This window comes from Vulpes vulpes, chromosome 7 (genome assembly GCF_048418805.1).
Source record: "Vulpes vulpes isolate BD-2025 chromosome 7, VulVul3, whole genome shotgun sequence".
In the NCBI taxonomy this organism is placed as follows: Eukaryota; Metazoa; Chordata; class Mammalia; order Carnivora; family Canidae; genus Vulpes; species Vulpes vulpes.
Genome location: NC_132786.1, coordinates 94,482,637 through 94,507,574, shown reverse-complemented (window position 1 = coordinate 94,507,574; position 24,938 = coordinate 94,482,637). Strand labels below are relative to the sequence as shown.

At 34.5% G+C, this 24,938-nt stretch overlaps 1 protein-coding gene across 15 annotated transcripts in view; it reads left to right on the top strand.

Moving 5' to 3' along the window:
• Positions 1-24,938, top strand: part of DGKB (diacylglycerol kinase beta) — a 694,527-nt gene that overhangs the window by 202,503 nt on the left and 467,086 nt on the right. For all 15 annotated transcript variants that reach the window (XM_072764436.1, XM_072764448.1, XM_072764442.1 and 12 more), the window contains 4 exons: positions 2,788-2,905; positions 5,058-5,146; positions 5,229-5,345; positions 15,960-16,058. In XM_072764436.1, the coding sequence (XP_072620537.1) occupies positions 2,788-2,905; positions 5,058-5,146; positions 5,229-5,345; positions 15,960-16,058 (423 nt within the window). The remainder of the gene's footprint in view (positions 1-2,787; positions 2,906-5,057; positions 5,147-5,228; positions 5,346-15,959; positions 16,059-24,938) is intronic.

Genomic DNA, 24,938 nt, shown 5'->3' with positions numbered 1-24,938 from the left:
ATCTAAATAAGACAAACAAGACAAGACATGAAAATACAGAGAGCTGGGGTATAATTTGCACTGCTGAGAAATAGTTGGCTCCTGGTTTCAATTTCTTCTCTCGAAGTCACATACATATTTCATCCTTTGCATATTTTGGCAATGTATCCGGTTAAGAGCTATAAAGCTATTTAATTTGTTTTTTGGTAAAGTATTTTATGTCTGGGTAATGGATTTGTACTTCAGTTGCAGCCTGTAACATGGCTAAGTGTTCTGATTGACAGAACACCCACGTTCCGACTTGTTTATTTTTTGATAAGGAAAATGCCAGCTAACTTAGTCCATATGTGCTCTTCAACAGGATGAGGCTTATTCACATGTAATGGACACTCATTTAAAAATAAAATGACAAGGATTATAAGAACAGTAATACATATGAAAACTAGATTTTCCCCTTCCCTCTTTTCACTTAGGAATGTTAGTTTAAGCTGATTTTATCTACCTGTATCTATATATTATATCTATCTCCCTATCTGTATATTAAATTGACAACCCCATTACTTAAACTTTTCACTCAGGATGTTTTATTTTTATCTGAAGGAATAGAAATTTTAACATATTGGCAGTTTGAAAAATAGAGCAATGCTAAACAAATATGTAAAACGGTCCATTCACATAATAATGATATTAGAAATCTTGTGATTCAAACAAACCAGAACTGGGTTCAGAAATTACTATAAAACCTATTTCTTAAGTTGTGGAAGAAAATTGAAACACCACTGTCTTCTGATGTCCTCTCCATGACACTCTCTACATAACTGCTTTTGTTGAGAGCTTGTTAGTCTTTCATCCAAAAAAAAAAAAAAAAAAAAAAATCTGAGCATTGTCAAGAACTGTGAAGAGTCTGAGAGTCACCCCACTTGTAAGATAACAAGCTAGCTTGCTAACATTTCATGAGTAATGGCAGAGGACAGGAGACACCTAGGACAGAAGCAAAGGACTTCTTTATTTATAGCAAAGTAAGATGTAGGAGCTGCATGTCTGAGCCGGTTCTCCTGGTATATAGAGTCTCACAAGGATGATCAGGAGTATTGCCCAAAGAATCACTGTGCACAGCATCAGAGCTTGAAACCCTTGGCCTGGTGGAACTAACTCTCTTATAATGTGCAGTAAAGAAACCTGCTTAACTTTTTCCTAGAAAGGAGAGTTTACTTTTATTATGCTGGACAGTAAGTAAACGTGCCCTCTCCTCTGGAGGGAGGTACATCTCTATTGCTCAAGGCTGTTTGTTTTTCAAATATCTTTGAAAAAATAGCCTGGAAAAAATGACAGTTCTTCTGCTTACAAAATGTGCAGAAATTCAAGACACCCATGGAGAATTATCTCCCAGGAAGCATTTTCATTAATGTTTCATATTATGATGCAAATTTGACATTTCTAGTTCTAATGTAAGAATTAGTTACTATGGATTTAATCAAGTACTTCAGATTTGGTGTTTTATCTCTTGACTAGAAATAGGAAAAGCTGGTCAGGAAGCATTATTATTAATATTTTAGTATGAAGGGAAATTAAATTATCTGGACATGTTTATGCTGTCTCACTACTACAGAAATTGTATTAGTGTCTCAGCACACAGTAGGTGATCAAACAGTTTTATTAGGTGAATGTATTCTGAAAAATATGACAACTAGGCTAACTTGAAAAATCATGTCCTATAATGGTTTCTATAGAGTAAGTGATGTCTCAATTAATCTGAGTTTGATACAGCTTGGTGATGGTATACAAGGACTACATGTTAATGCAGAAAAAGATATATAATAACTTCATTTAGTATCTTGACCTTCTTGCAAGGAATTCAAGAGACTCATGAGCATCATATTATTTCATTTTACTTCAATCTGAACAATATAGATGTAATTAAATACCTATTAGAGAAGTAGCTATTATGATATTATATAGTTTTACTTAGAAAAATAAATCATAATTATAGTTGTTATGCTAAAACGTGAATTAATTTAAACCTAAGGTTTTATTGCAGCAAGTAACCATAGTAATTATTATAAGTAAATACAGTGATACAGTTTTAATCTTATAGCACCTTTCTATGAGATTAAAATCACATTTTACAAAACAGGAACAAGTAACATGATAATATAATTAGATCCCTAAAAAGTTTATCTTTTAAAACTTGCAATTTGTGACCTACAAAAGAATACCATTGTAAATTATAAGCTGTAAGTAATTCCCAACTGAAGTCTTAAAATATCACCAATAACTTACTTTTAAGTATTGTTCTTTCCCATCCCATTCGGTCCCATTTCTCTGCCTCCTTTAAGACCCCACCATCATGAACTTTGCACATTCCTACTACTAAGCAAGGGTTAACATTCTTTCCAACTTTTTATTTGTCGGGGTTTTCCACTGAAGAGTGTTTTCTCTCTCTTTATTCATTTATTTGCTTCTGGAATTGTGCTAAGGATAAAATATTCAAAAGGGAGGCAGACGTGCCCCCATTCTTTGGGAGTGCTCAGTTTGGCAGGTCATTATGATGGTTTGGGACATGCTGTTGGACTGTTGACATTAGACAAGAATGCATGCGTTGCTATAGTATCCGAGATTTGTTAGCAGGATCTCATTCCACTAGAGCACATGTGTTTTTCTAGACTCTTTGGCGATCTTGGAGAAAGTCAGGGATGAAATAACAGATTGTCTTCAAATGCCTCAGTCCAGCTCTGAGTTTTATTGGCACTTGCATATTCCACTGTTTATTTCATTAAGTGAAATCTGTTTCTCTTACGTCCTGTGCAGAACGTGAAAGATGATGGACAGCATGTGTGGCGACTCAAGCACTTTAACAAACCTGCCTACTGCAATCTTTGCCTGAACATGCTGATCGGCGTGGGGAAGCAGGGCCTCTGCTGTTCCTGTGAGTATACTCGCTTTGCCCGGATGTCATCACCTCCAGTGGGAAAAGGTTGATTTCATGGAATAGTCCTATTTGTAGATGGAGACCTAAGAAATCATTCTGACCCTTCCTGTACCTAGAATTTATGTTTCCCTGCAGTATGTTCCTAAATGTTTAGGTCACTCTAGCTTTAATTTTCTTCAGTTTTAGGAAACTCTCCCCTTGGAACAAAGCTAGGGACATTTTCCAATTCATTAGCCATTTTCTTTCTATTATAGTGTCCATTGTCATGTGAGTCTCATTTCTTTTCTAGAATTATTATGAAAATTGCCACCAGTTTCTTATATTTATATCTTACTCATATTTCTTATTTCCTCTTCAAGTACTTTATTCACATTGTCTTTCTATAATGAGCCAATTCTTCTAGGTCTTTTAAGAAACCATTGAATTAAGGATTATTAATTTGCATTCAGATTAAGAATACAAACTAATCTGACACCTCAGGCACATGATTTTTAATGCTATCATGAGGAAAGCCTTCCTATAAGATTAGTGGATATTGGAACCCAAAGGATTGCTCATGAGTTGTGACCATTATTTTGACTTAAGTACACTTATCTTTGCAATTTTCTTTGTATTCTGTTGAGTGAATACTGCCCCCTAGAAATTTCTGCTAGGTTATGTAACAACTAATTTATAGAAATCACTAAAGTATTTTTAAATAAACAAGATTTATGCCTGAGAAATCTTACATTGTCTAATGCCCTTGTTAAAGCAGAGGGGATATTGTGACCTCCTCACTAAAGTAGGACATTCTCTTCGCCCAGCAATTTGTCCTCTCATCACCTTTTCTGCTATGTGTGGAGTTACTGAAACTATCATTTATTAAACACATCCTATTTGTGCATTTGTATTAAATCGCATTTCTTACATGGCTTCCATATAGTATATAGTTTTTCGATATTATTTTTAGGTAGCAGCTTCTTTGGAAGTATATCTGAGAATTCAATTCCTTTCAGATGTATTATTTGACATTAAAACCATGTTTTAGTGATATTAATTAACCATGGTTAGGTGACATTAATAAAGTTATATGAAATCACAATATGTCACTTCAGAGAGCAGTTTCTGGTGTCCACATTTGAAAGGCTGGTTATGCTAGAACATTCTTTACATATAAAAGAAGTAATTTGTTTTTGAAGTTTTGTTGTTTTTAAGGTAAAGGATTTTTTCATGGTAGATTCTATTGATAGGAGCATATGAAACAAACTGATAACTCAAATAATGTGAATGATGTCATATAGAGTGTGAGAATTTTGCTCACAAATTTTAACTGACAAGTGTGACAAATGCAATACTCAATATTATCACCAATATGGAAAAGAAGACAAAGTATGAGTTCTTTCTCAGTGTCACTAAAGGAAATTATAAATGTGGATATTTTGGAACAGTTTTACAATATGAATATTATGTGGATTTAGTATTTTTCATTCTATTTCTATATAGTGGTTTGTTTTTGTTTTATTGAGAAGGCTACATGATCATTTTTTCTTTAGTTTTTGATCTATGTATATTTATACATTTAGAAGTCTTTCAGAAAAGGCTGTTCTTTTTGGACAAACAGTACCATGATGGCAAAATGGGGGATAAACTTATACTGAAGGCCTGGCATGCATGATGAAATCTACTCTCTGGAAATGGACTAATCAGCCATTTAAGGTTTAGATAAATCAATAGAGAAAATAGCATAAACTCGTGGGCTTTTATTTCCATGCCCTCCAGCTGCTCTCATGCCTATACTTTGTAAAATATAGATTTCTTCCTTCTAGCAAATGATACCAAGCCATTTGGCAGTCATCAATTTGTCTTTAATATTTCTGTCATCTGGGAATTATTGTGAAAAATTTGAGTGAGGCCTGATTTAATTAAGCATTTCCTGCTATGCCATGATAGAAGAGTCTTGGTTTTTCACATGCATAATATTTCCTGTACTAATTGGCCTTTTGTATTCCATGGTAAAAACAGTCAACTTAGACTTTTTCTTGATGTAGCTGATTGGATTGATTAGGGACCAGTGGATATGAAATGAGGTTCTGTTAATGTCATTCTTTCCCTATAAAATTGCAATCAGGCCCAGGATTAGCTCTGAATGTGTGTACATGTTTCTTTTCAGTTTGCAAGTACACAGTCCATGAGCGCTGTGTGGCTAGAGCGCCTCCTTCTTGCATCAAGACTTATGTGAAGTCCAAGAAGAACACTGATGTAAGTGTGTGGTTCTGCTTGCTTTCTTAGGGTGGTGTTTATGGATGCCTCTTCTTATCACAATGCTCTTATTTTATTTTAGGTCATGCATCATTACTGGGTTGAAGGTAACTGCCCAACCAAATGTGATAAGTGCCACAAAACGGTTAAATGTTACCAGGGCCTGACAGGACTGCATTGTGTTTGGTGTCAGATCACAGTGAGTAACATCGGAAAACAAATCTCTAGCATTCATGCACAATGGAGACTGTGTATCCCATACTCTCCAAGAGTTTTACCCTGGATGATCATCCTGAATTTTAGACTACATCAGCATAAAACCATGCATATCTCAAAGGGATAAGAGCTAGAGTCAGATCTGTCTTCACAGAATCCAGAATTTTAGAGCTGGTGACAGCCTTAGAGATTATACCATCATGCAAATTCCATTTCTGTTACACGGAGCTCTAGGAGTTATCAGGAAGGTGATGAGAAGCCATGGCTAGGGGTGGGTGACATGCATGGGACACATTCTGAGTAGAATTCAACTCTCCCTCTATCCCTGATGCTATTTTGGAAGAAATTTCTATTTTATATGTTGTAAATTTATTTTAAACACAAAATTATTTGGATGAATAATATGATCCAAAGACTTATTATATAGTGAAGACACTATGACCAAGAAAAACAGAGCAAATTGTTATTGACCACATGATTAGGTGGACATGCAAGTGGGTCCATATTTTAGTTCTGGATGCTTCTAAGGACTTATTTTGCCCTTCTTCATGACATGTTGTTGCTTTGCTTGTTCACTTATGTCATAAGTTGAGGGGTAAGGTTTTACATATGGTATTTACATATAGTGTTTATAGATGTAAACTGTAGTCATTATAGTGATGTTGACAATTGAGAAAGAAGAGATGAATAGGTCTTTTCTGGGAAATTTTAGCACTTTGCTTAGTTTGCAAAATTATCAATGCCTGGTTCAAATAACTTCTGGAATAAATGCAGTTGTTAGATGGTAATGCTAGTTATTTGTGTTTAACTTCTGGAAGTTAATTACAATGCCATTTTTACAATATAGTACAAAAATATTTAGGGGATTGATTCCCCTTATACACACACACACACACACACACACACACACGCATACACGTTAATTTTGTTTTATTTTTCCGGCTAGTGTGTCAGCACTCTTGTTATAGGAGAAATTGTTCTTGCTTTTATGGAATCAAAACAGTAGGGAGCAGTGTTTCAGTTAAGTAAGTTTTTCCGTAGTGCCCCTCAACCCCATTTCCCATAAACCATTTACAATTTTACTTAAACACACATATACATACACACAGAATAATGAGAAAAACAAACTATGACTTGCATTTCAAAAATACGATTACATATTTTTTTTTAATGAACACATTTTCTTCAATCATTTTCAGCTCTTTCTTGGTTAAATTACATTTACATTTGAAATTTCCTCAATTATGAAAGACAATTCTATTTTTTGAAGTGTTTGGTTGTTATAATAAAATGTCTAACAATGATTTAATTTACACATATGGATTACTTAAACATGTTGAGTCCTCGGTTTGAGGAAGACCACAACTATTTAATTTTTTAGAAACTTTGTGCACATTATATTAGTCTGTTTTTTTTTTTTTTTGCTAAACATCTATAAAATATGTATTTTTGCTAAACATCTATAAAGAATCCTTGAAGTTACCATTGCTAGGAATCTGTTATTGATATTTAAGGATCTTGAAATTCTTTTCTTGTTTTATATCCATCTTGTTTTTCTAGTTTTCTTTCTTACATTTTAATGATCCTCTTATGTGTGATACCATAAACATCTAAAAAAAATAAGTTTTTGTTTCAGATCTTGTAAAAGCCTGTTTCCCTTATTTTTCATATAGTGCATCTTTAATTAGTTCTGTCTTTACTTTAGCAAAAGCTGAATTTGAAGACTATCATAATTTATTTCTCCTTTGTTATTTCAAATTATTTTCCAGTTCTTCAAAAATTTCAAATGTAATGTCTTAGCTTTATTATTTTTCTTTTCTTTTTTATTTCTCAAAAAATTAATGTGTTTTAAATGTGTACTTGTTTTTTAAAAAGATTTTATATATTTATTCCTGAGAGACATACAGAGAAAGGCAGAGACATGGGCAGAGGCTTCTTCTCCCTGTGAGAAGCCTGATGCAGGACTTGATCCCAAGACCTGGGATCACCCCTTGAATCAAATGCAGATGCTCAACCACTGAGCCACCCAGGTGCCCCAAATGTGTATTCATTTTGAATACTCTTAAAGTATGCATTGCTACCTCTCCTAATACAAAAGCTTTTGAGCTTCTAGAATTTTCTTTTTTTTAATATTTTATTTATGAGAGAAAGAGAGCATGAGCACAAGCAGGCAGAGTGGCAGGCAGAGCGGGAAGCAAGCATAGAGAGAAAAAGGCTCCCCACAAAGTATAGAGCCTAACGTGGGGCTCAATCCTAGGACCTAGGAATCATGACCTGAGCTGAAGGTGTTGCTTAACTGACTGAGTCACCCCGAGAATTTTATTTGACTGATCTCTTCCTTTCCTTTTTTTAAATCTTTTTGCCTTTTCCATTCTATGGAAATGACTATACTTGAAGTTACCATTGTTAGGAATCTGTTATTGATATTTAAGGAATCTTGAAATTCTTTTTTTGTTTTATATTCCATCTTGTTTTCCTAGTTTTCTTTCTTATATTTTAATGATCCTCTTATGTGTGATACCATAAATCTGCATTGCTACCTTGACCACTTACCAGTTGTACATTTATATTTGATCTTAATCTTGGCCTCAACCTTGAAAGAAATTGGGCCTTCCTGGGGCGCCAGGTGGCTCAGTTGTTTAAGCATCAGACTCTTGGTTTTGGTTCAGATCATGAATCTCACTCAGCACGAAGTCTCCCTGTCCTTTTCCTTCTGCTCCACCACCCCCTCAAAAGAAATTGGGCCTTTCTTTGGTAGGAAACAGGGTGTTACCTCTGAATAAACTGTACTTTAAAAAAATTTCAGTATTTCACATCCAAATCAATTCAGACAACATGACCCTCACATTCTTAAGTAAAGTTCAATGTATACATGAAGATGATTTTATTTGTCACTATTGCAGAGCACAATATAAACTATAAATGTCTTTAAATCCTTTAGTTCTGTTTAGGAAACAAAGGAGCACTGAGGGGTTTAAGGAAGAGTTAAAAAAAAAAGGGGGGATACCCTCTTACTAAGCTCTGCAAAGTTCAGAGCTTTCTGGTGAGCCTCAGCCTTATTTTTCACAAACCATGATCTCTAGGAGTCCTATGTGTTTTTAGTTCATGAAACAAGACTTGCATAATTTTTTAAAGAAGTTCTTGTATATCCAGAAAAATATGTAGCTCTCTCAAAAATAAATTCATCCTCTATGCACTTTTGGTTTATTAATTGTAAGCTATTTTAAGAACACATTTAGTAATTTAATGATTTTGTACCTAGGTTAGATGGAATATATTTACCTCAGAATATTTATCAATTTAGTATAATATATAGTTTCTTCTTAAACCATTATATGAATACTTTAGTATAAACTGATCTGTTCTCCATCCCAGTACTTACCTACTACTACTGATTGCCTAAACAGACTGAATCTACTTTCTTAGGTCTTCATACTTCGCAGAAGGTTCTATTAATATAGCAAGTATCTAGCAGAAGTTGTGAAAGAGATGGGCTGTGGCACCAGCAATGCTGAGATTTAGGAAGACCTATATGAATGGAATGTGTGGGGAATAGATTGCAGAGAGAAACAAAGAGAATGAAACTTGGCTTCATTTCATAGGTTTTTTCCAATGTCACTGCTTTCTTTTATGTATTACTTTTGGAAATGGGTTAAGTCTTAAAAGTCGGCCTGACCAGATTCTTAATATGTTCACTGTCCAACAACTAAGAATAGTGGTTGTGTAATCTTGGGCCAAGTATATCAGAAGTTTTGGGCAGTTTCCTATTTTTTTTTTAAGATTTTATTTATTTATTCATGAGAGACACACAGAGAGAGGGGCAGAGACTGAGACAGAGGTAGAAGCAGGCCCCATAGAGGGAGCCCAATATGGGACTTGATCCCGGGACTCCAGGATCATGACCTGACCCAAAGTCAGATGCTCAACTGCTGAGCCACCCAGGCGTCCCAGTTTCCTAATTTGTAAAATGGAGCTAACCACACCTATCTTTTAGGATTGTTATAAGAATTAAATGAGTAAAAAAGAAAAATCTATGTAGGTGGTTTAGGGCAAAACCTTACACATAATAAGTGTTCAGTAATTGACAATTATTATCATACTGAAAACAAGGTAAAATATCATAAGGGCACAAAAATCCAACCCCTGGCTCAGAGAGGAATTCCATGAATATTATTCATGCCCTTTCTCTTTCACCTCTGGAAGGATCTAGTTGCCCAGTTTAAGTCAGAATAGAATAGCATCTGTACATTCTAAAATCATCCAGAACCATGTGGTCTTGAATCTCACTAAATCCTAGACTAAGCTGATTTATTTATATTCACAAAAAGAAAGTATTCCAGCTCTCTCTTTTCTATCAGACATGGTATCATCATGCTTGCAGTCATTGGAAATAAAGTTAGAAGTCAATTTCTTTTATTCTTGTCTTTCACCTTTCTCTCATATATTCAACCTATCACTGAGCCTTGACATTTTCTCCTTAAAATATCTCTCTTGGATTTGAGTTTTTGTATCCATCATTCACAGCCCAAGTGCAAACTCTTAGCACCTCTTAACTAGATTAGAGTCAGAAACTCTTGGCTTATCTCCCTAACAGAAGGTACTTTTCCTATAATGCAGGCTGCAAACCACCTCCAGAATCATCTTCTGAAAATATGAGTTTGTTATCATATGCCACCTTCAGCACCCTATAATAGTTCTGTGATAATAAATGCAGCCCTCACTTCCTCCTACCCGACCTGGTTTTCAGTTCCTCAAATATCAGACCAAACCTAAGCACATGACGTCTATGTTATTCCTTTCTACACACAGCCTGCTGGAGCTGTGTAGAGCTGTTGGCAGTCCCTTGGGAAGGCCATACTTCCCCCTTACCTGTTACTTTGCTTACTCTATTCCCTTGAGTATACCCGCCTTAAATTCTAACTACACCCCAAAAACCAAATTAACTTCTGTATCTTCCTTTAAATTTTCCTTGACATGAATATTTTTTTCTTTTGAATACTTTCTGTACTTTTGTTCCACACCAGAAGGAAAGAGTGAATTCTCTCCAGTGGTTTCATGTCTGCATATTAAAGTTGTGCACACTTTTAGATTACAATATGATCAAGATCCTGGTCAAAAATAGCGTTTTTTTTTTGTTTTTGTTTTTGTTTTTGTTTTTGTTTTTGTGTTTTTTTTTTTTACCTAATCACCTAAAATGCTTAAGAGAGTATATAGGTTAGGGGAAGTCCTCAATAAGTTCACTTTAATGACTGTTATACTAGTCTTCTTAATGTTAAATATTAAATTTAGATGAATATCATAAACTCTGAGTTTTTTAAAAAATATTTTATCTATTTAGTCACGAAAGACACAGAGGAAGAGGAGAAGAGATATAGGCAGAGGAAGAAGCAGACTCCCTGTGGGGAACCTAGTGTAGGACTCAATCCCAGGACCCTGGGATCATGCCCTGAGCCAAAGGCAGACACTCAACTACTGAGCCACCCAGGTGCCCTAAATTCTGTTTTTTAAAAGATATCCTGTAATACCTATATCTGCATCAAGTATACAAGTAAGTTTAGACAAATATTAAAGATAAGAACTCATTTTAACACCCCATTTTTAGTTAGTTAGCACTTGTGCTTTTTGAAATTATATTAATCTGCTATCCTGTAGATATAAAGTTAAGCTCTTAGGAAACAGCTTTATCTCCTGTTGCAAATCTAACCACTTAAAAAAATAAAAACAGAAAACTTTTAAGAAGGCTGTGAGCTATCTGCTAACACTTATGCAACCATTTTCTTGTGTTTTATAATTCAATCAGCCAGGCTAAATATCTTCATTGGTTCTCTCTTTCTTACATTCTCTGATCCTAAAATGCCACTGTTTACATGAGCCTATTTCTGCTGAGAGTGTATTTTCTTGACATTCTATTTAAAACAAATTATAATTTGCTCCTGGTTGTAGTAAAATGTCCCTGATGAGGTAGGAATCATAAGGATAGGAGGGTGATACATTTCATTTGAAGTTGACAAAAGAAAGCCTAATATGGTTCTGAGTTATTTATGTTTGGTATCATGTAGGGCTACTAAAATACTAGGCTACGAGTAGTAGTTTTTAAAGGTTTCCAGTGCCTTTCCAATAGCAATTTCATGCTTTAGCAAATGCCTGCATTAAAGCAGCACCCTGAAATTGCAAAATGTTAGAAACGAAAGAATGTATAAGCCAACAGTATTCCTTTAAATCAGGCCACTTAGTTTTTCTTCAGAAGAATGACTTCTGTGTCTTTTAATCCAAATACATATGAGAATTTATTTTCTATTTTTTACTCCTTTGACTTGTTAAATTCCAGTGCTTTCCTCTCAATATAGTACCCCAACTCTTTTTGCAACTCCACCCTGTAAATACACACACACGCACACATATTCACATACATATATACTCTCACATATTTTCTTTTTCTTCCTAACTTGAGACAGCATTTTCCAATAAACATAGATCTGGCTGTAAATTAGGTGCTGTTGGAAATTGTCATAAACTCTGAAATTATTTCCAAGTGTTTAATTCACTTCCAGGAAAAGCTGGTTCATATTTTATGAATTTTCTAGATATAGGATTGATTCTCTTAATACAAAAGAGAACTTCTGTACATATAATAAAATGACCTAAGGATTTCTCTTCCTTACTCTTAAAAAATGCAGACAGCCATGAACGAAAGTAAAAACACTTAAAAGAAGGTAATGATTTCTTATCTCTGGGACTCCGTTGGCCATTTTATTGAAGAGGCAGGATTCATCAATGCTCTAGTTTATTACTATTCTTGATGAGGATTTTTGCATTAACACTTTTGCTGATTTGGGATCTGGGTTATCTTTAAGGCAATTTTCAGTCTTCAGCATCTTATTGACACTGAAAAGGACTCAGCTGTATCTTTTTCTTACATGCTTGTCTGTAAAATGCCATGGTGACAGGTTTAAGCAAATTGTTTTTATTGCGGATTATGTTCACTTTTTTCTTTTTTAAAATTGTATTGGAAAATAACATACATGCAGAAGAATATAAATATCCTATCGGTAGAGCTGAATGAATTTTGCATAAATGAACACCTCATAAAGAAGACATCTGATTAACAAATAAAACATTACCAGTAGTCTAAGATTGTGGTGGGGGGGGAGGAGGGAAGGAGCTTTTAAATTCTATCATATGGCTTGTATTTTTTGATATTCAGTTTTTTTAATAGACTTGATTTTAGAGCAGTTTGAGGTTCACAGCAAAAACTGATCCTCACCTTTTTAAAAAAGAAATTTATTTATTTATTTATTTATTTATTTATTTATGAAAGAGGTATAACACGAGTGGGGGCGGGACAGAGGCAGAGGGAGAAAGAGAGAGAGAGAGAAACTCCAGCAGTATGGGCTTTGAGCAGGGAGCCCAAGGTGGGCTCTAAGTGAGACTCGGCTTGATCCTGTGACCCTGAGATCATGACCTGAGCAGACACAGAGTTGGTCACTCAACTGACTGAATCATCCAGGTGCCCCAAATGATAGTCACTTTTAATCTTGATAAATAGTACTGGGAACTTTAAGTTACTCTTTGCTTTCACATTCTGCACTTTTTCTTCAAGTGTCTCTCGGCATTTTGGTGAATAAACTAGAGCTACTATACAAATTTGACTAACAGCTTTTAGAATGGTTAGAATGATCAATAGTTCCTGGTGTCCTCAGTTTTGATACTTCGGGCTTCATACAATGTCATAGTGTTGATGGCCACCCGAATATATTTATAGCTGTCAGATTCTAGTCTTAAAAAAAGTATAAGATATCATTGCACATTATTAGTTAATATAGATTTTTTGGGTAGGAGATGTTTCCTGCCGCCTGTGTCTCTGTTTTACTGATGATCATCAGTAAAACTGACTTTCTTACTTACTGACTTTCTTACAGACGCTGCTCGTTGCCCATGTTCCTGCAGGATTCTGTCTCTCAGCTGCCTGGACAAACCTCAGGGATAGAGGCAACAAGACAGATAAACTAAAAAGGCCAATTCTAGTTTTATTTGGTACTTATACTCTGAAATCCTCAAAGCCAAATCTGAAGAGTGACCCCCGATACACATACCCTGTTCAGCTCATCAAGTGTGATTCAATTGGAGTCATTAGTTCTTTCCTTTTGGCTGGAAAACAGGTCTTTAAAAAAAAAGAAAAAGAAAGAAAGAAGCTGTCATTAAGTTCATTTTATGTTGGCCATCTCTTCTTACATCTGGTAACCCTCAAATGACTACACAGAAAGGGGAGTTGTCATTTACCATATCAGTTACAAGTTGTTGGAAACATATGGAAGGAGATGTGAAAGAGGTTGAGGCCCTCAGATGGCATATCTGTGGTCAGTGCTGGCAGTCAGAGTGCCCTGCTCCTCTGTCCTTTCCAGAGCCATATGTGAAGCTTCACGAACTTCAATCAAGAGAAAAAAATCAGTACTTTCTCAATCTGTACACATGAGGATTTTTATTGTAGAACTTGCCTCTAAAAATTAGAGGCTTCTTGGAATCTGTATCCTGAGTTTTAAAGAAGTTGTACAGGATCAAAAAGCAGAAGTTTTTTGTTTTTTGTTTTTTTTTCTCCTGTGACACCCTGGTACAGAAGAGGTTCAAGACTCATTGTTTGGTTCATTTTCTTTATGATTGAGACATAAGTTTCCTAGGACTGCCATAACAAAACACCACAAAAATTAGTAGCTTAAAACAATAGAAGTTTATTCTCCTTGAGCTGTGGAGGCCAGAAATTTGAAATTAAGATGTCAGTAGGATCATAGTCCCTCTGAAGGCTGTCTGGGACAAAGCTTCCTTGGGCCTTCCTAGCTTCTGGTGGTTGCCAGCAAACCTTGGTGTTCCTTGGCTTGTAGTCGCATCACCAAATCTCTGTCTCTGTTGCCATGTGCTCTCTTCCCTCCATCTCTGTCCCTCTATGTCCAGATTTTTCTCTTCTTATGAGAACATCAGGCATTGGATCAGGGATCCTCTTAATCCAGTAAAACTTCATCTGAACTTGAACACATCTTGATACAGAGATCTTATTTCCAAATAAGTTCACATACACAGGTGCCAAGAGTTAGGACTTCACCATCCTTTCTGAGAAGTACATTGTCCACTATGTCTAAATCCAATAATCCAGAGCTGTGATTTATTCTGAGGAAACTGATTAAGTCCAATAAATTAATGATATATTTCATCACCAAATTTTCACTTGCCAAATCAGAACATACATTTATTTAGTTCTTTTTTCACATGTGGCTTGAACTTCTTTATCTTCAATGCCTCTTGCCTTTGACAGAGATCAGCAGTGCCTGATAAGAAGATATAAACCACTGGTTTATTTTATTTTATTATTATTTTTTTTAAACCACTGGTTTAGAAGGAGTTTACATGTCACTGAGAAGCAACTGATAACTATGGATGAATATGTAGAAGTTCTTTCATTTCATGTAATGTAGCCTAATGTGCAGTCATCATAGCCCAAGTAGCCTTAGCTCAGGGCAAGAAGTTAGTAATGACAGATCTTTTAGATGGAAAGACAACAGAAAAATCCCTTCCATAGAATTCTATCACCAATAATAAATCAACACTCTTTAGTTAGGTGTTTATGTTTGATTCCTAATTAAGTGCTTACTAAGGTAACCATAAGGAAATTAATGTAAGCATGACTTAAATGGAGTGACTTTTGTTCAAAACTGAAAAATGTTGTGGCTCTATTTTTGTTTCGAATAAAACATGTTATTTTATTAATATGTATAATTGTTCTAAAGTCTTACAATTTTATATTAAATTTTATATTAAATCAATATGGAGTAGGAAAGGGAGAAATCCCTAGATGCCTTTAGCAAAGTTGTATGATTCCAATAATAACTACCACCTCAGTTAAATGAAAATCACTATTTAATGTACTATGTTATAACAACCTTAATTTAAACTTGTGGCCAAGATGGATAAAAATACCCGTTTAGGTTCATACATGTTGAAAAGTAAATAACACATTATGTGATTATACACTAACTTAATGTAGAGCTGATAAATACAATATAAAGATAAATTTTTATAATCATAATCATCTTCTTATATTTATATCCTGCTCCTACTGCGATGAATCTCTGGTTGCATTTACATATTGAATTACAAAGTTAAAACTAATGATGGGATCAATTATGCCCCATACTGAGCTGTGCACTTTGGAATGACTTTGAGAAAACAGGAGGGTCAAAAAAAAAAAGCATCCACAGTGCACAGTGGTTTCAAGATTATGCTAACAGATAAGCAAAGGAAGATACAATAATTTGCATTTGTCAAAGAAATCAGGCTTTTACTGGTGTAAAATCTAAAGTACATTTTGAATATAAACATTTCTCAGAATTTGAAAATATGTTGGCTGGGTCACAGAAGTAGCTAAATGGTGTATTTAAGGTAGATATATAAGGGCAAATGTAACATCAGTCCCTTTATGATCCTCTTAATTGTTCTTGGAATTGTTTTTGATGTATTTTTAATGCATTTGCTCTATCTCAGTTGAAATACCTGCTCCATAGTTGCTGTTAGCATGCCAAATGATAGTGTCTTCTTTCTCTTTCCCTAGCTGCATAATAAATGTGCTTCTCATCTCAAACCTGAATGTGACTGCGGACCTTTGAAGGACCATATTTTGCCACCCACCACAATCTGTCCAGTAGTGCTGGTGAGTTTTTCCTTCTCATCATTCTGCTATAACTTGGGGTTTCTATGACTCACTGGTATGCTATACCACTAAATACTTCCAGGGCTGATTTTCCATTGATCAAGGCAGAGCTCTATAGATCTAAAATACCTCATTACTGCGGAGTAGACACCTTTGCCCACAATATTTCCTTTTTCTTCTTCGTGGCATAATAAACGTTTTAGTAAGGTATGCTCTAACTGAAGCTGACTCAGGCTTTACCACTTAGTCAGGCTGTACTTACCAGAAATTATATAGGCAGAACACTTCTACATTTTACATGTTTTATAGATCTCGCTTCCCAGAATAATGAAGTTATTCTTATGGGTGATTTTGCTGGGGATGCACATTATATATCTGCAGTGTTGAGTTCTCTTATCTAGGTCAGAGGCTACCTAGAATGAGGACATATATGCTGAAGAAAGTTATGCACTGCCATTAGGTGTATTTTATTTTTTATTAGTGAACAATAAATTTAACTTCCTGCAAAATAATTAAATAAATATGTACGTGGTAAATGAATAACTGAAGTAACCCACTAAAGAACAAACTTTGATAGAAAGAGATGTTAATATTCAAAGGTAATATTCATATTACATTTTGAAATCCAAATTGTTTTTAAAGTGAACACTTGTTTTACAAAACAAACTATTTTATATCCATAATGCAGTTCGCATTTTTAAAACGACATGGAAATTAAGTGCCTGGAACTTTAGCTTGATATAATAAAAATACAACAGCTAAGAAATGTTAGACAAATACTTTTCTAAAGGTCAACCTAGAAATTAATCAAATTACTCAATTTGCACCCACTTGTGATTCATTTTGTAATTATCTGTAAAATACTGGTTGTATTTTAAATGTCTTTATTTAAAAAATTATTTCAAACTCTTCATTTTCTCGAACTACAAATATAGAGCAAAAGAAAATACCTCCACATTGCTGAGGATAGCAATAACTAATTCTAAATTTCCTTTCTTCATGTGAGATTCATTAGACATCCTGCACTAAGTAAAATTAATTAAAAATAATGAATGCTGCATAAAAATACTTTACATTTTAGATGAATTTAGGTGTTATTTTATTCTTTCATAGTGTTGTCTTAAAGAGAAAGGACTTGTACAAGTTTTACATATTTACATTCTGTTTAAAATTATCGTAATTTTACTAGTTTTATGCAAACTTGATCTCAGATTTTAACCGTAGAAAGAAATTCATTATGTCACCCTACCATCTAGATGCCAAGGTTAAACCCTATTCAGTTCATTGAACCAGGGGACTACTTCCTTGGTCCATTTATGTCAACCTCTGTCAGATAAAGTCAAGCATGAGATGCATTCTTTTTATTATCCTATCTTTTCTTCCTTGGAGAGAATCAAAGGTAAAGAACATGTGTTACATGAATATGCTGGTCTTCTAACAATCTTACAAAACCTTCTCATTATTTTTTAAATAATCTTGATTCTGAAGATTTATTTTCAATCATTAAATCTTCCTACAACTTTAATCATGATTTGCATCTCAACATTTGCCATTTTATCATATCCTTAGTACTACCTATACTAAAATATTTGGCACTATTGACCACTTCATCCTTCATGAATGCCTACTTTTTACTGACTTCCATTATACCACACTCTCCTGGGCTTTCTTCTGTTTCTCTGGATGCTTCCTTTTTATCTTTCCTGGCTTTCATGACTTCATCCTGCTCCATGTTGGTGCATCCCTTTGCTCAACCCTCATATGTCACAGCTTTTCACTGTTAACACTCTTCCCAGTGGGATCTTATTTATTTCGTTGACTTCATTATCATGTTAATTTATACTCAGTGCATCCTTCATCCATAGGTTTGAATCGCAAACCTATAAAGCTGCAACTTGAAGGGCCATCTTGTCTTACATGCCTAGCGTATTATTATATTTATTTAATGTAATAATGGTAGCTCATTTATAGAGAGCACATATACCCTACCAGCTACTGTGCTAGGCATATTTATTCATTAATTCCTCAAGTATTTATTGAGTGTCTAGTTGATGCCAAATAGTATTATAGGTGGTGGGGTAAAATGGTAAAAGCTAAATTAAATCCTTTTTTTTTTTTTGGTGGAGTTTTCATTCCAGCAATAAACAATGAAATAATAAAATTATTTTGTACATGGTTCATACAAAATTGAAGCAGGAAAAGAAGAGAAGGAATGTTGGGGTTGTAGTTATGAAAAGGATAGTCAAGAAAGAGATGTCTAAGGGGATAATTGAATGAAGAGTTGAGGAATGTGTGGGAGTTACCCACACGACTATGTAGGGATGGAACTTCACAGACAAGTCACCAAGGAAGGACAAGAAGAGACTCAGAGGCAGGACAAAAATGTCTTATCTGCAGTCCATCAAGGAGATTAGTGGCTGGGCGTAAGTGAGAAGGAAGAAGAAGAAGAGAGGAGAAGGTCCAAGATGTCATAAAATTTTCATATCCTGTAGGGTGATTTAGGCCACTGTAAGATCTTTAGCTTTTATTCTGAGTGAGGTTGGAAGCCATTAGAGGATTTTGACCAGAAAAGGGAATGACCCGACTTATATTTTATTTTATTTTATTTTTTTTTTTAATTTTTATTTATTTATGATAGTCACAGAGAGAGAGAGAGAGAGAGAGAGAGAGAGAGAGGCAGAGACACAGGCAGAGGGAGAAGCAGGCTCCATGCACCGGGAGCCTGACGTGGGATTCGATCCCGGGTCTCCAGGATCGCGCCCTGGGCCAAAGACAAGCGCCAAACCGCTGCGCCACCCAGGGATCCCCCGACTTATATTTTAAAAAGAACAATGTAACTGTTGAGGAGGCATCAGTGAACAAAATTATATGTGATGCTTACTTCTCTTTCTCAGAGAATAGTTACCTGAGGTCATTGCTGAGAGCAAGCGTGGTATGAACTGTATGAGACCTTTGAATATTGGGAAGAAGTTGCACAACAGACACTGAGGAAAGTGTGAGCTTAATGGATCAAGGAAATACCATTTGATTTGCAGGGAGTAATGAGCAGCCACATGTTAATCATCATAAATTTAGAATAAGACCAGTAAGCCTAGATGAATATATTTGGTCACATTCAATCTTATTTCTCCAGTTTCATTCTAGCTCTAGGACTAGAATAGGCATAGCCTACCCATGAGGAGTCTGTTTTGCTAAATATATTTTAAAAAGAGAGTTGCTATGGAGTTGAGAGTATATGCAATAGAGTGAGTATAAGGAGTGACCATGGAGTTTAAGCTGGGAGGTGCGGGAAGTAATGACATGAAGAGGGAGGTACAATAATTGGTGTTAGGAAGGATATGTTTTGGATTAGAGTTGATTCCAAGATTGTTGAAATTAAGGTTATTAGTGTCAGATTGTGAGAGTGAGTGGGGTAGCACATAGAGAGTTTGAATGGGTTGGGGTTACTGGTAATGATGTGTGTGAATTTATTTAATCCTCACAGTGACACCATAAGATAAATATTATAACTATCTCCATTTTGTATATGAGGAAACTAAGAAACAGAGAGGTTAAGTAAATTTCCTGTGTCACATGGCTATGAAGTGGCAAACGAGAATTGGAACCCAAGGAGCACCACTCCAGAACTCGTGCACTGAACTCAGCATTCTCACCCTTTCTCCAAATCCCAAAACAGGCCCTATCCTATTTATCTTATCTTGGTGATGTGAACATTCATATCACAGCTGTCCCAAGACAAAAGCCTAGGAATTATCATTGATGCCTCATCTTGAGTATCAGATTAATCACTGAGTAACCTATTCTAATGGTCTCAATCCTTTTTCTTTCCTTCACCTCAACAATAATCGCCTCACATGTCACCATCACAAATTGTTCTCCAGGAATGTCCTAATGGCATCCTACTGAATTACCTCCATTCTATACATTCTTCATTCTGCTTTCTGGATCCACTTGCCAAAATGCAATTATATTTTCCTGCTTAAATATTTTAAAATATTTAAAATAAGTACATATTTGGTAATTCTCTATTTAAATTCCAAACTATCCAGCATGGTAAGCAAGTCTCTGACTAAATCAATTCACGCAATCCCTCATATGCCAATTACACACTAGAAATCAAGGATAATTTGAACTACTATAGCAAGTAAACCTACTCTCTAAAGCTTTTGGAGTTTTGTATATGTTAATAAATCAGCCTGAATCATTTTACTTTAAAATTTCCCCTTCTTTGCTAAGTAGAAATTAAAGGTTACCTTCTTATCATGAAGAAAATACACATACTACTATTAAACCCATTAACCATTTAAAAACTACTACTGTAAATAAATTATGCAGTTATTGTTCTGCCCACAAAATTGCTTACTCTAGGCTCTAAGATTTTTTAATTTGTGAACTCTCACTTGACGTCTCAGGAATAATTCCACAGCACATCACCCATAATAAAATTTTAACTTCTGTTTAAAGAAAATCGTTAGTTTTCACAAATGATATCATCTTGTTTTTTTTAATTTTCAACAACTATTTCCTTCTTAAAAATTATGAGCCCTGTTGCTTGTGCTAATGTTCTTGAAGAAGAGCAGGTGAGGTTCAGAAACTGCAAGATGGCCATGAATAGAAGATTCTCTATCACATTCTAGGAAATAGAAAATGAAGAATTTAAGATGTCTGTTTTTATTGAGGATTTTTTTTCCTTTACCTTGACTGTATAGTCAGGAATTGATTATTGAATGAGTGATATAAACTTAACATGGAGCTTAACTCCTGGTTGAAGCATCTTAATAAAGTACTATAAGGTCAAGATCCCTAGCGGCAGTCTTTTGATATTTTAGAACCTCTTTTTAGGTGTTATTTATCTTTTAAAAAGTTGTACACCACATTTCTCAGCCTCCCAATTGCTCCCCAACACTTGTTATTAACTTTAAGTTAATGATTCAGTAGCTATGTACTTACCTGTTACCGAGATTAGCAAGGTAAGCACCTTCTTTGCACTGATGACATGCTTTCATTAGCATATACTACAAACGGCTTCCACACATAATTGGTCTTGATAGTGCCTATTGCCATAAAAATGGGTTAAAACCAACTACTCTGAAATTAAAACTGAAAGGTGACCAGTGAGTCTGTCTATACATCAGATGAAATCACTGTTTTCTGGGATTACAATTGGTATCCAGCATGTTTTGAGAATATTATCAAAACGCCATATTGCTTAACATTTATGTAATTTAAAGATTTCGTTAAGCTACTTCTCTGTGTTTGCATACTTATAATGCTTTCTTTGAAAAATCTTCCAGCAAAAATGATGACATTCATGGTCCATTTACTGCCATATTGAAGAAAATTCAGAACTGCTTACAAAGGCAGACTTCTTGAAGGCCTTCCCTCATCCTACCTCCAAACAAATGTAAAGTGATTCCTGCCCATTCAGAGGGGACTCTTGATAAGCAACGTAATTTTCAAAAAAGGCTGTTAATCCTTCCCAACTGATTGTTAAAATGAATACTCTTTTGAATGGAATCCACTAAAAATATGTTCTTGATTTTCTATATAGATTGAACTCAGAAACTTTTGCCATCTAATCTCAAAGTGACAATGCAAAAAAATTGTAATAATTTATGTAGGACATGGCCTGATAAGCATGAAAGCCATCTTTTATGTTCTTTTATGTCCTAAATTTTACCCCCAACCAAAGACAGACTTGGTCCATTTGTTTTAGTCTCTTATTGAATTGGTTTAATTAACTTCGGACTTGCTTTTATGTCATTAACCTACATTGAAAGACATTTTAAAACTCATATAAGACTCCTTATTTATTGTAACAACAGCAGCAAAAAAAAAAAAAAAAACCCTGTTTTTAGAGATGTTTTAATTACCTAAAATAAATTCCTCTTAGTTCTCTTTATCATGATTTGTTATCTTTTGGACCCTATTAGTCCAAATACTGTTGTTGTTGTTATTATTATTATTATTATTATTATATATTATTATGTATTTATTATTTATACCTTAACATATATGTACACATAAATGTTAGCATCTCTCCCCAGAAAGGCTGAATACAATAGATCCAAGCATTGTGTTTAAATTAAATTAAAAAATGAAAATAAGGGGCACCTGGGTTGCTCAGTGGTTGAACATCTGCCTTTGGCTCAGGTCGAGATCTTGGGGTCCTGGGATCGAGTCCTGATCGGGGTCCCCATAGGGAACCTGCTTCATCCTCTGCCTATGTCTGCGTGTCTCTCTGTGTCTCTCATGAATAAATAAATAAAATATTAAAAAAAAATAAAAAGGAGATTCCATATGTGTGTTTAGGATAAAACACGACGATCCCTGGATCTGTTACTGTCACGTTCTGTCTTCTATCCTTAGGATGCATGGAGGTAAATGCATGCCACATTTGACAATGATGCATGTATTTATGTTGTTTATTTCTATGTGCTAATCCATAACTTTATTACTATCCTTTCCATAAATCTTTCTTCATTATAATGGCTTCAATTAGAAATTTTAAAATTATTTTTAATAGTACATAAATTTGTTAGATCAAACAGAAATCAATGCAATAGGCTAGATAGAGTCTCTGATTCTTAGAGTAATCTCATAGAGCTATAAATTTGATCAGCTTCTCTAGAACTGTAGTTTCATCCGTACATTCATTCCAGGTTTTATATATTTTTTTTATGATCAGTCAAATTGGGTCTCTAGGAGTATACATGTTTTCATAATGATTCTTCAGTTTGAGGGAGGCTTTTATTACATTGATTCTTTCACTATCAACAAAAGAGAACTTGAGATGTCTCATGAGGAAGTGGCATTTTAAACTTTATGTTTGAACAGTAAAATGAAGCAGATCCTCATAAAAATAATTTTTATTATATTTAGCTCCATGATTTAATTTAGTATTCTCCATGCATAGAATGCTTATTGTACATTACTATTTAAAAGCAAGATTTTTAATTTCTAAGTAAGGGATTGATTAGTCCTTTTCTGTATCAATATATATTAGTAAAGCTAATAAGTTAAAATATAGTGATGATATAATGTTGATTATTTTAAATTAGAGTTTATTTTTTAAAGATTTTATTTATTTATTTGTGTGAGAGAGAGACAGAGAGAGAGAGAGAGAGAGACAGAGAGCATGTGCAGGTGCACATGCGAGCAGGGAGAGGAGAAGACAGGGTAGGAGAGAAAGAAGGAAGGAATCCCAAGCAGACTCTGCACTGGGTACAGAGCCTGAAGCAGGGCTTGATCTCACCACCCTGAGATCATGACCTGCATTGAAACCACGAGTTAGATGCTTAACTGACTGAGCCATGCAGGTGCCCCTACTGGAATTTATGTTAGAGATAAGTACCTATGGTTTACATACCATAATGACAATGTCTTTAAGATCATTACTGATAATCAATGTGCATTTTTCTTATATACGATATCTGCAATGCTGGATTTTTTTAGGTTTTATTATCTTCTCTCTACTTCTTCCCTTCTTTCTTCTTTCCATTGTCTTTTCAAGTTATTGGAGCTAAAAATTCAGATGAGAACATTTATCTTATTTCCTACAAATTGGACTATTGATCAAAACAGGCAAGCAGATTACATATTATGGTGAGATAAATATTAACTTACAGAGGCTCTAGAGGACAAACCCTTAATTCATCCTGAGGGTAATTCAAAGAGTAAATGAAAACTTTCTTGAAGAAATGATGCCTGAATTTTGAAGAACATGTGGGGATTTGGCTGCCAAATGTAAAGTGAATGAGTAGTCTCAGCAGCAAGAGAGGACAGAGTGAGAGATATTCTACTCTGGATCCACAGGAATGATGATTTGGTTGGAAAGCCAAGAGATTTCCATAAAAACTATAGTACAAGTATTAGTTGAGAAAATGAGCAACCTCTTTTTAGAAACATACTAGAGAAAGTGGCAGTGACTTAGAAAGCAAAATTATGATTTGTTTATTTTAAGCAAAGGTTCAGAAAGCTCAATGAAAAGTTTTAAAAAATGAAGTGAAATATGGAAGATCAATCTAGAAGAAAGAAAGCAAATAAGTTTGGGATCCTGATAACCAGAAAGGATAGAGACTAGAAACTTAAGTTTCACATGAACTCTGGATCTTTGGGCAAGTTGTTTCCTTCAGAGGGTTACAGAATGGTAACAAATGACTAGTGTCCAGAATATAAAAGTAATTTATGTAAATAAATAATAAGTAACAAACAACCCAATCCAAAAAGGCAAAAGACCTAAATAGCCTTTGAATAAAATATATATATCACCTATAAACATATAAATGCATGCACACCATCTTTACTCATCAGGAAAATACATGTTTAAATCTTGCTAGATAGCATTATACACCCCTCAAAATTATTAAGACAATTAAAAATCCTAAGCTTTGGAAAGGACAGGAAGCAACTAGAATGTTCGCTTATTGCAGGTGGGAGGATAAAGTGGCTCAGCCATGTTAGGATAAGGTTTGATAATATACTCTCTGTATTTGGATCCTGGCCTTTTCACTGATTTTGTGACATGAGGCAAATTATTCATATTCATATTTCATACATCTGTATTCAGTTTGTAAAATGGAATTAAATGAGTTAATTCATGAAAATTGCTTAGAAGTATGCCCAGCATATAGTGAATGTTCAGTGTATGTCACCTAATATTACTGTTATTTTAAATATTATGTGGAATTTAAAAAGTAAATTTTAACCTTTTATTATAAAATAAAATTTATTAAAAAAACATAAAAATGAGAAAGAAATTAAAAATTTGTAATAAGTTATATAAGAGCAGTTATTAATATATAAAAGGAAGCACTATTAAAATTTTCCTCTTGATCCTTAGGTGCATATTTTTTACATTTTTATAACTAAACTTGATAT